Source organism: Hydractinia symbiolongicarpus, chromosome 8, assembly GCF_029227915.1.
Source record: "Hydractinia symbiolongicarpus strain clone_291-10 chromosome 8, HSymV2.1, whole genome shotgun sequence".
NCBI classification, from domain to species: Eukaryota; Metazoa; Cnidaria; class Hydrozoa; order Anthoathecata; family Hydractiniidae; genus Hydractinia; species Hydractinia symbiolongicarpus.
The window spans coordinates 9,038,860-9,051,140 of NC_079882.1; the positions used below are offsets into that span (position 1 = coordinate 9,038,860).

Consider the following 12,281-nt stretch of genomic DNA (forward strand, 5'->3'; position numbering starts at 1 on the left):
ATATCATTTCTTTTAATCTTGTTCCCAGGTCTTTTTTTTATTTATAACGGACAGCGGAAAAGAAGTTATGAGGACGCGATTGCATTTCTTTTAACTTTTCTCTCTCTCTTAGTGCCTTAGATAATTTCGTTTTTGCTGACTTTTCCTCCTGCTTATTTTTTTTCATTGGCATCTTCTACTTCTGCTACCGCATTAGCCAGTTTCTCTTCCTCTGCTTCATATCATTGTCTATACTTAAATCCGTTTGATGAGCTGTAAATATATTTCGTATTCCCTTTGATGTTTTTTTTTCATGCAACAACTACATTTTTTTTGGCTTCCTGCATCGACACTGTAGTTTTACAACTGTTTTCGTGTTAGGATGGACAAATCAATCATATTGTCCTCACATCCTCATCCTCGTCCCCAGGATTTGTTACCTTATGTCAAAGCCGCTGCGCTTACTTTACGGCTAAAAAGTTTCTTTGCCGTCAGCGTCGATGTCAAAAAGGCTAGAACCCCTGGGGACGAGGTTACAGATGTTCTTAACTTCGACATTGCTAAGCGAAAGAAATCGACTTTTTTACTTTTTACCGTGCAAGGAGGTTAGACAACCTCGTCCCCAGGCCTATTTTTCTCTTTTTGACGATCTCGGACGGCGAGAAGAAATGACCCTGGGCCACACTGGTCAGTTCTGAGATCTGATTGGTTTCTCAAGTTTCCGTTAATTATGAAGGTAAATTAATTTATGCGTAAAAAATTGAATAATAACAGAAAAACAATAATGGCGGCTAAGTTTATGTGCGAACGGGACACTGGAATGTTTATGATCTGCTGGACTGAATTTATTTTTGTGAAAAATAAAATATTTGGCATTGTTAGTATAGCTTAACGTGCAAACAAAATTAAATAGCTTTTAGTTGTGTTCAGAGGCTGTTAAAGTAAGCTTCTGTTTTTTTTGAAGTGCAGTTGAGGAGGTAGCTACTAGACTAGCTAGAAAGCTAGCTATGCTAGCTTTTGTGCACAGGGTGTAGTAAAAAACACAATGAAGGTTTCTTTGAAGCCATTTTTAGCAGCTATCTAGCTAGCTCAAATACAACACAAGGTATATACAGGTATACACAAGTAATCCTATTTCTCCTGAACAGACCTTCTTTTACACTCTAGCTGATATTCTTTCGAGGCAGAACACATAAACAAAAAAAAATCATATGCTGTTGATTTGGTTGAAAAAGATTACTAAATAGTTATACGCTTAATTAAATCGATTTTTCAGATTAAATAACAATTTTCTCTGACTGCATGAAATGCAACATCCTATGGTTTGACCATAGTGGCCATTTAGTTGTAAATGAGTTTCCAGGAACGCGTTTCGTGAAAACCGAAAGTGTAATATGATAAAAAAGAAGGATGAAAAAAGAAGATATTGAGTTAAAACTTGTTAGTAGATGCTTTTAGGCTGGTCTGATGGGATTAGCATAAAAAATGATCCTGTAATAGCTATACTTTTTGAATTTAGGCATTAAAAGCAGGGCGATAATATTTTTTTTAAAGACAATTATAAATTTTGACCTAACAATTGTAAAATTTTTTAGACAATACAATTTATTTAGGTGTATATGCACGTTACGACAATGGCTTTAAATGCGCTAGGACCCCCTTCACAGGACCCTTGTTGATAGCAGTACCAACAGGAACTGAAGAGGCTATTCTGGGTAAATAATTTCAATAATAAAATAATAATAAGCATCTTCAGTAATTCTAATCACAAAACCCTCTGAAAATTCTGTGGCTTGGAAGCTAGCTATAGCTAGCTAAAAGTACTTTCACTCTTAACTATAATATGAAATAAAGATACCTAAAAATCATAATTAAAAAAGTGTATAGCTAGCTTGGTTTGCACAACCTTTGTAGCTACAAAAGTACGTCTTGGACCTTTGCTAGCTAGCTAGCATAGATGGCTGAAAACTTTAAAATATATATATATTTAAAATTGTTTGTAGCCAAAAAAAGCGAAGGCAACACTGCAATCATGTTTTCTTGAAGCAAAAACTCAAAACACTTTAGCTAACTTGTTTCTGATTAAAATTAAAACTCTATCCATGATTTCGATCCAAGATTGTTTTGCATAAATTATTGCAATACGGTGTTCTCGTCGGTCCGCATGCAATTCTTAACAAAATGACCAAATTTTGCATAAATTAAAAATCAGCACGAATCGTGCTGATTTTAACCAGCCTGGCCCAGGGTCATTTCTTCGCGCCGTCTCGGATATCAAATAACCGAAAAATTGCCCTGGGAACGAGGTTGGGAGGTTAGAGTTGCGAGGTTATAATCTATTATGAGGGCTATGCAGGTGTTTTTTAGGTCCGTAAGTTCCCCCATCCCCCTCCCCACCTCTCTTCTCATGCTAGTAAAACAATTGCATGCCTAAGAGAATAATATCTTATAAATGTGAGATATTCAACAATTCAAAGCAAAAATGAATGTCCAGTGTTTTCAAGGTCTTCCTTAAATAAGGTGAATAAGATTTCACTCAAAATTTCTGAAAGAATTTCCCATTGCTGTTTGTATCGTCGTGGTCTATATATATTGCTTCATCTCTTTCCTGGGATGCACGTTAGGTCGGCTGACACTAGTGATAGAATATGCTTGGGAATAGTCGATTTCATCGATTTCAGCCACATACCAGAAGTTGTTCTAAGAATACTCTAATTTTAGATCGTGTATCGGGATAATACACATTTGTTAGTTGCAAGTAGTAAGGCATTTCTATTGGCTTTGCCTAAAGCCTTGTTGATCAATTTTTTACCTTCGATTTTTCCAGTCATGTGCTTCTAGTGTCCGCGCACTCTCCATCCTCTTGCGCAGGGTCGTTATAATAAGGTGCCGCCTTCAGCTACATTAATCAAAAGAACAAAAGCACAGGGAACGGGGGTTTGCTGTGCACGGGATCTGTGCCTTAGCATTTGAACATTTCACTGCTTTCTGATCTTAGTTGCGTCTTGTCACTGGACTCTAAGGTTAAGTTTCAGACAGAAAAAAATTCCGGACAAAAAAATCCGAAAGTTTTTCCGTCCAAAATATTTCGTTCCTATCCAACATATTCACTCTCAAGTATGGAATATATATATATATATTTTTTTAACATTTTAATTTTAAATGCTGCATAAAATAAATTAAACAAATTTATAATGTGACTGAGAGAATGTTTCTCCATATAAGCAGGAAAAATTTTCATCTCTGGATCGTAAAAAGCCCCGAAACAACACGAGGCTGGAAATGTTTTACTGAATTTTTACCGGCGGCCTGATAAAAGAAACAGGTCAAAAATTTAGTTGTTTGGTTGGTGTCTATTATCTACTAAGAAAAAATTTATCAGAGAATCATTGCGTAAGAATTATGAAATATGTATAATTTTACAAAAACGAAAATTAACAAGGGAACATGATGTAATTAAAAAGAGTGGTACAGAACTTGCATAGCAACCTAACTTAAATAAAATCAAACAGGGCAACCACACAATATAAGTCACGGTTTTGGACTACAAAAGAGCAACCACAGCATAGCACATCGGAAGGGAAGAAGAAAGGACTCTGTTTTTTGTGTTATCGTAAACAGCAATGGAAGAAATTAATTAAATGGCTTTCTTCATTATTTTCTGTTCTTTTTTGCATGTGCGTAAATAAAATTTTGAAACAAGTTATATCTGAAAAGCTACCTGCCTGTCCAGCTATTTTTTGGTAGCTCTTAAAACTACCTACGTCTACGACCAATTAAATTTTACTAGTTTTAAGTGTGCTTCATATAGTGTGGCATTGTTCTATAAAGAGACAGGGTTTAAAACCCTAATGTAATTCTGTAAGACTCAGACTCTTCTGATCTGAGACTATAGCGGGTGTGTGTAGTGTGAGGAGCAGAGAAGAGGGGGGATTGAAGATCTGGCACAAATTTGTTAGACCTTATTAAGGAATTATATAACTTAAAGTAAAAATATTCGCAGCAGATGTAAAAGTGTTTGCAGAAGATGTGTGGTTAATGGAAATGAACTTTCCATCTGGTTGAATATCCTTTGTCGATTAAAAAACATGCTGAATTTGTGTTAACATATAATTTGCATATTTTTTTAGTTAAAATTTTTGAAAGTGTTGATAGCTATACAAATGGGGTGCGGATCAAGTCGTTCAGCTGTTGCTGTTGTTGAAACCCAAGAAGGGACAACAACAAAATCAAATTTGATAAAAAAATCCTCCTCCAGCTTGGATCATTTTACTGCCCAAACTTGCAAAGTTGACGCTAATAGCAATAATGTTATTGTTAAGAAATCTAGCATCAGTAGTTTAGGTTCAAGAAATCTGCGGGGAAGTAATAAATCTTTAAAGAATGAAAGTAATGAACGAGAAAAATCAGCTGCATCAATTAAAAGTAAAGACAGTGGAGTGTTTGATGATCGGCAGAGTGCGGCAGGAAGTCAGTTGTCAAATAACTCAGGTTATTAGTTTTTCAAAGTTTTAACTAAAAGCACGATGAATATTTTATTTATCTAGTTTAGTTCATCATATTTCAACATACTCCGTATATTGTTGTGTTTAGAATCAGTAACATCAAACCCACAGAGTGCCACTAGATCATCTGCTAGAAAAAAGTTATTAAGAATTGATGATATTGTCACAGATAATAAGGAAGAGGAGAATAATATAAACATAATATCAAGGCCAGTCACTCGTTTTGGTAACCTTGCATTTGATTTGGTGTTGGATACACCAGAAACTGGCAACTTAAAAAAAAGACCAGCAAAACTTGCACAACTGGAAAACAAAAAAAAGCGAAAATCTAAAAAAACTAAAGAAGAGATAGAAAAAAAGATGCGAGAAGTTGAAGAACGTCGCAAGGTAATAATTCAAACTTTGGGGTGATTAATCATAGTTAAAAAATTTGCAACATTCCATCATGGGTTTAAGAATTGGTTTAAATGTTGTAAAAGCATAATCTTTGAATGCTCCTTTTTACTGGGTCGATCAGTTTACTTAAGAACACTCACAAATCGAACCATGTACGCTTAACGTCAATTCAGCATTTAGATTTTACGTCAAATTCCAAAAATGTAATATTTGACTATTTTCAATCCCTGAATCACCAGTCCTGGGCACACATTTCTGTGAAGCATGTATACAACAAACCAGTTGAAAATGTTTTATTTCACAATTTGAAATGTTTATATAAAAGGATTTTAACCTCCTTCCTTGGCATGCAATGGGTGTTTTGTGTATGTTTTTTACTCCTTAATAAAAAGTAATATTATTTTTCTGGTTCATAAAAATATATATCTAACAAATTTTTTAATAGCCATTGTTAATTATTTCAGATTCAAGAGGCTGAAAAACAAATAAAAGCAAAACAATTTCAGCATCTTGGAATTCATACGACAGTACAACCATTTAGTCCAGTGACGGACGATGAGGAAGAAACGTAAAGTGGAAATGTACAACAACATCTTATTAAGACGAGGCAAAAAGTGGCTGTACTGTTCAACTATCTGGGGTAAATTGGGTATAGTTTCTTTGTCCCTTACATGGACTTATTTATTGTCATCCAATCATTACATAGAATGATGTGTCACAAGTGTCATTTGAATGGTGAAAAACAGTGTACAGTTTTTACATATGTACATATTTATAGGGTGAAGGTAGATATATTTTTACAATATTGGATTTTGACTAATTTCCTATATCTGGATTAATGAGACAATTTTTTATTTTTCTATGCATATTTTTAAACGGAAGCGTGATTCATTTTTTGCTTTAACGAAACAGTTGTCAATTTGCATTTATGACACAAACAAAAGTAGAATTCATAAGTTATGATGTTTAGTTTGTTTTTTTGTACATTATTGACATATAATATATAAAAGATATAAAGGGATGTAAATAAATATTGGTTGTAAATATAGTTTTATACATTAAATATAGAGTTGCTATTTTTATTGATACATATTTTTTTTAAATTCTTTGCACAAGACACGTATTGTAATAGGAATACATTTTTTTAATTCCTCATTTCTGGCTTTCGTTTTATATTATTTGCGTAATGATAAATGATGCATTCGATATCATTTCTTTGTTTTTATATCCGAATGTTTTATAAACACCATTTGCAACTTCGTCCCCAGGGCATCTTGTATCTTTTCTGACTTCGGGACGGCGATACGATACGAGTATATTGTTTTCGTAAAATGGTCAACATAAAGGACAATCTTCGGTACCAAGTTGCCTGTTGAATACTTCTTTCTCTTCTTTTTTTCGTCGGTTGACGGTACGATCTTCCGCATCTTAAGAAACGTAAAAAATCCCTGGAGACAAGGTTGCTTCACACTAGCATTTGAACACCACAATATACACCAAATTTTTTTATACAACAACAACCATCGTAAAAAACATTCAGAACTTAAACTTTTTATAAAAACGATAAAGCAAAATTAGTAAAGTGTAACGACAACAATCTATTTCAAAATCTTTATTTAGCAAACAAGTAGAGGGCTTGCCCCGCCTTTAGACCCCAAGGTATTCAGTTAATTTCAAGAAAGTTAGTGATAACTGCTAAAAAAACAAGAGGTTTTTTGAAATACCTAGTGTCTAGCCAACCTCGTACCTAGCGCCGCCCCAATCTAAAAAAGAGACAAGATAACGCTGGCAATGATATTAGGGGAGCCAGTTGTTGGGAACCTCGACTTTTTGGTGGCAAATTTTCTTTACAGTTAAAAATCAAGTTGTTTCCTATCCTGATTTTTTCAAAACGTGTACTTTACAGACCTGAAAGTCAAAAAAACATAAATTCATTCTGTTTTTTAAAGTAATGCGGATAAAATCGCTTTAACACATTTGTGGCAAAAAATCGCCTTGAGGTTAGCAGTTTCCATCAATCTAAATTTGGAATAATATAGCACACTTCGAGTTATGGTGATCATACGTAACAATTTGAATTCACGATAAACAGTCAACGAAAAAATTTCCTCGCCCTTAGGTTGATTTATCCTCCTAAAGGCTGTTTAACCATAGAAAACAGTTCAAAATAATAGAACTTCGAGTTATCTGGTGTTCAAGTTACCAAGAGTCTACCGTACAGATAGGTCCTAGTTACCGGGCGGTAAAGTTACTGTTATTAAACCAAAAATGTCTAACGTATCGTCTATTTACAGTTAGTGCGTACCATTTAAAAACGTCTTGGAAAATAATATTCGCAAATTTGTTAATTTTGCAAATATTGGTTCTCACAGTAACACGTTTTTGGTAACACGTTTTTTGCGAAATCAGCGAAGTCTTATGAAATTTGGACTTTTTTTCTATTTTTTCAACATAAAAGCTCTTGAAGCGGGAGAATAAATTGAGAAAAAAATGTTATTAAAGTCCTTTTTCGCAACATTTATTTCTCGCGAAATATCATTGATAACTTCGCCTAAATGAGCATTCCAAGCTGCATTGTTTACTAAAAAACAAATAAACAAAGTACGCTAAATTTTAATTTTATTATTTACTTCTGTCGCACTTTACAAACAAGATCGCGAAAATTTACAGTTGATGTTCTGCTATTCCAAATTTTTAAGTGAGAAATTATTAACAGGGAATAAATATTTAATCTCGCTCTTTTTATACTAAAAACAATCTTTTTCATTCTAAATGATTTACAAATTTAAAAATATACATTTCTCCTCAAAAAATTACAATTTATTACAACATAGTACTCATCTGACTTGTTTTCGATGTGGTGCTTAAATTCCTTTGCAGTTTACATGAGCCAGGACTGCTACTTGGTTGGACCATACCGTACATATCTTCGTCATCACAAAAGCTTGATTCAGATGCATAACCATAGTTTGAACTGTAGTTAGAGGTAGCACTGTTTTTTGAAAGGCTTCTTTGAATAGCTCTCCTGGCATGGTAAGGAATCATGGAAATTTGAGAGTAAGGCAATTGAGCATAATCATTTTCTGATGTGTACCCACTTTGAAACCCTGGTGTAGCGTAACCAGGTGCAGCGTAAACAGGCGTAGCAAAGCCTGGTGTTGCATAACCAGGTGTAGCTAAGCCTGGGGTGGCATATCCTGGTGTAGCATAACCTGGAGTGGCATATCCTGGTGTACAATATCCAGGAGGTAGAGCATGAGCTGGTTGATATGCTGGTGGGTAGTATCCTGGTGGTCCACAACCCGTTCGTCTGGGAGGTGGTGGGGGATAATAGCATGGATAAGCCGACATTGAGGAATGTGCCCGTAAACTTGAGTATTCGGCATCGCCAAAGGATTGATTATGGTGGTGGTTAATTGTAGGATGAGCAGAGGCGACGGAAGGTGCTCGGTCACTTTGATAACCTCGATAATAGTCATCCTCCGAGTCATAGTACGCATGGGGATGAACATGGCGAGGATGGGGATAGTTCAGGCTTCTTTGACTGGCTGTGTGGGGCTGGATCAATTTAGCATGAGCAAATACTAAACTGTCATCGTTGTAACCGAGCTCTTTTGAGGTGGGTTGAACAGCTTCGAAACCATTGTAAATTGATTTTTGACTTCCACGTCGAGAATTTAAATTTTCTGTCGATAATGATTGAAATTTATCGAGTTTAGCGACACTGGGTGTTCGTTTAAATATTTCTTTCTCGTTTGCATAATATTCAAAAGCACCTTTCAGGTTATCCATTGATTTAGTGCGTGAAAACAAGCCTTTAAGGGAATGGGTCGATCCAGATCGAGATTTACATAAATTTGATTGGTTGGTTGTTGCCATGGATACACTTTTCACGTAATCATTTGTCGAGTGTGCGCGTCGACGTGCAAAATCAAAATCCTTCTTTCGACCAAATTTACGGAAGATGCTTTTCTTTTTTTTATTAAGCACGTAATCATCCAACGGATCAACTGGAAAGGTGTCCAAATTCTCGCTTTTTTCGTTCTTTCTCAAAACGCTATCCTTGATCTTTTTCAAGCCTGAAAATATTCCAAGAATCGATTTTCTTTTGTCGGACTGCTTACCGTACTGGCAAAGTGGATATCTGGTGTTATTGTCCACAACTGGCACATCTTCTTCTTCTGTAATCTTAGTAAACTTCTCTTTCTTTGTTGTTGAGTTTTCTTTTCTTCTTAACTTGTCTCTAAATGATCTTCTATGATCCGGTTTTAAATCGATATTATGCAGAACCTGATCCAGTACAGCTCTTTCTTTAGGATTCCACGTTCCGAAATATATATCTTTACTGTTCATTTTTAAAGTGGTTGTAGAAGCGTTTTTAAGATTCGTTTTTGGATCTTCTCCAGAATTCCTGTCCATTTCTTTTTCACTATCAATTCTGATCAGTGATGGAGAGTTTTTACTTCCAGCTCTTCTTCGGTTTTCTTTATTTTCAGAGTCATTTCGTTTACTCCCAGAGCGTTTCCTGTATCTTGGTTGATTCTGTTCTAAGCTGCTATGAGAATTTTCACTTCCAGAGTCATCATTTGTAAGAGATATTCTACTTGATCTTCGTTTATCTCTTTCGGACTTGGTTTTCCTTTTAACTCGATCCTCGGCAGACTCCACCTTTAGCTTTGTGGCTGTCGCTGTTCCTGAATAAATAAAAAAATGATACAAGCTTAATAACAAAATTTGTTATCAACAGTGTTGCATAAAATGGACTATTATAAAAAATACTGCCAATGTTTGCTCAAACAACATCGCTTCTTTATCGAAAGAATGCATGAAATCCGCGTGGATTTTTCATTATTAATATTGTAATTTTACTAAACATTCATGTTTCGTTCAAGATGTTTGGTGTCCCAAAGCAGTTGTTTATTGGGATTTACAGGTTGGTCAAACAAGAAAAGGAGAAATATCGGAGGGTAGACATTTTAGGAAAGTATACTTTGACAAGACACAAAACTCTTGGAGGCAAAACTCTTTGAGGGCATACTGGGGGATACAGGGTCAAGTCTACTTTGCATATTTCACATTAAGACGTCAGAATTTTTACCACTTTCAAAATAAAATAGAGGAAACAGTTTTGTTATCTATAACGATTATTTACAATTTTTAAGCTCGCTGAGTTGCTTAAAATAAATAAATAAATAAAATAAAAATGTTTCAGGAAGCAGGAAATACGCACCTTGTCTCGAGTTCAAGGATGAATCGCTCACATAACCAGTCTCCGCGCCATCATCCATGATGGCAATTTTATTTTCGTGAGTAGAAGTTTGGTTCGGAGATGTCGTAACTGCAGACATGTTGTCGTCCTTGCATCTGAACAAGAACGAACGAACTGATGAGTAACTCATTGAAATCCTATACGGGTACATTAAATTTTCATTTTTTGCAAGTTTATCATTCGTGTGCTGACGTCATAAAATGTTAAGCATGAAAGATGCGATAAATTATCGATGTCTTGTCGAATTTTTTAATTGAAGAATACGATTAATTTTTTATAAATTTTCGACGATTATCAGCGCGTCATTTTTGAAGCTAACTAATATATGAGAGAAATACCATCACCTCACAGCTTCGCTACGCTTTTGATGCACAATTTATATAAATACAATTTGGTTCGGTTTTTATGCCTTTTCTTAATTTGAAAAAGATGTTTACGAAGTTGCAATCGAGTCCATTAGGGCGGGGTTTCTTTGTCATTGTTTTTGTCAATTCAATATGGCGACAGTTAACTGCTCAACAACTCGACGTGTTTCTTTTTTTTGAATAAATAAATCCCGGACCCATAATTAATTTTCATACAAAATTAACTTTTTTTCATCGAGATTAATATGAAATGTTTCGGAGAGAAATCTCAGAGTACAAAAATTGTTTTGATAGGTTTTATAACCATTTTCCCAATTTGCACCTTCCATAGACAGTTAGCACTTCGTTGTGTTTATGTTCTCTGTGAGGCGTTAACTAATGTTCATTAGTAATTTATTATGAGTCATCAAATGACAAGTCATTATTGTGGTGACATGAAAAAAGTCGACTGTCTCCAGATATTCAGGTTTCGTCGACAACCTTAGAAATCGAAACAGCGACGGGGTCTTGATTTTCGTAAATTATTTAAGTTTTAACCCTAGTTTTCGAAATTTACACAAAATTTAGGATTATGAAATAAGTTTATCATCGAAGATAAAAGACATAGAGTTTTTTAAGGTTCTCTTTTTACTTTAACATTAAACAAATGGGTTTTCACTAAAACTGCTTGTCACGTTATCATCGTCATCAGACAAATGGAGTCATGGGAGAATGGTAACAAATAAGAAGGAACTTGTCAGGATAAAATTGCCATAATGATAAACCTCGTCCCCTAGGCATCTTATATCATTCAGACATCGGGACGAAGATCATCTCCCGATATAAAAAAAGACGCCGGGAACGAGGTTGTATAACAATTACTTATCGATATAAAATACTACAGCTTAGCTGCAGATCTTTTTACTTGTGTTACATGAACAAGTTTTTTGTAACAGTGTTTTGTAAATAGCAAAACTTTGTTGTCCGACTTCGTTCCCAAACCCTTTTTCACTTTTTGTGTCGGAAATTGAAAAAATAAAAACGATACAAAATAATAACAAAATATTTTAGCGAGATATCTGCTGCGACTTCTCATTGTTTCGTGTTACCGTAAACACGTAAATATCGTGTTTCGGCCCTCACCGAAATAAAAAGCAGACCTATCTATGAAATCGTGGGTGAGTTTACTGTGAAAGACATTGAGTAGCACGTTAAAAGATAGTAGCTACCAAATAGTTGTTTGGTTTATTTCAACCGTTACGCAACACTGACCAGCGCATTAAAGCGTTACCAATTCACCGGTAACCGAATCGAATAGTGTGCTGGTCAGCACGTCAGAGAGGATTAAGAGCGTAGATACATACCCCAATGGACAACAATATTTCCGTTTAGAGCGTTTACAAACATTCCCGCCATGTAAATAAATGCAACTTGAATATAACCTATAAAAAATGTACTCACCTAAAAATTCAAATTTAAAATATTGAGCTTCCAGGGTAATAGTATATCCAGGTCAAAAAATATTTTGCAATAATTAATTTCTTGTGAGGATGGAATTTATGGAAGTGATCTCCAGCTGATCATGAAAAACGTGGGTGAGTCAGCCGGGCTGTACATTTCATAATCTTTCTTATAAATATTTTAAACTATTCACTTTATTCCCTTTGATTTTTAAAAACAAAAAAATATCCATTTTATTGTGCACCACAATAATTTTCCCAGGATCCTAAATTCACTTTTCGATGTCTTTGATGTAATTTTGCAATAAGAATGTTAGCTTTACAATAA

General features: G+C 34.8%; 2 protein-coding genes across 2 annotated transcripts; one reads left to right on the forward strand and one right to left on the reverse strand.

Annotated features, from left to right (window-relative positions):
• Nucleotides 1–3,518: 3,518 nt before the first annotated feature.
• Nucleotides 3,519–5,943, forward strand: LOC130655187 (uncharacterized). The gene is made up of 3 exons (XM_057457910.1): nucleotides 3,519–4,470; nucleotides 4,573–4,871; nucleotides 5,345–5,943. Exons 1-3 carry the CDS (start codon nucleotides 4,143–4,145, stop codon nucleotides 5,450–5,452), a joined length of 735 nt encoding a protein of 244 aa, XP_057313893.1. The 5' UTR covers nucleotides 3,519–4,142; the 3' UTR covers nucleotides 5,453–5,943.
• A 1,676-nt stretch (nucleotides 5,944–7,619) lies between these two features.
• Nucleotides 7,620–10,281, reverse strand: LOC130655649 (uncharacterized). The gene is made up of 2 exons (XM_057458427.1): nucleotides 10,111–10,281; nucleotides 7,620–9,574 (listed from the first exon to the last, which is right to left on the reverse strand). Exons 1-2 carry the CDS (start codon nucleotides 10,277–10,279, stop codon nucleotides 7,704–7,706), a joined length of 2,040 nt encoding a protein of 679 aa, XP_057314410.1. The 5' UTR covers nucleotides 10,280–10,281; the 3' UTR covers nucleotides 7,620–7,703.
• Between the last annotated feature and the right edge of the window lie 2,000 nt (nucleotides 10,282–12,281).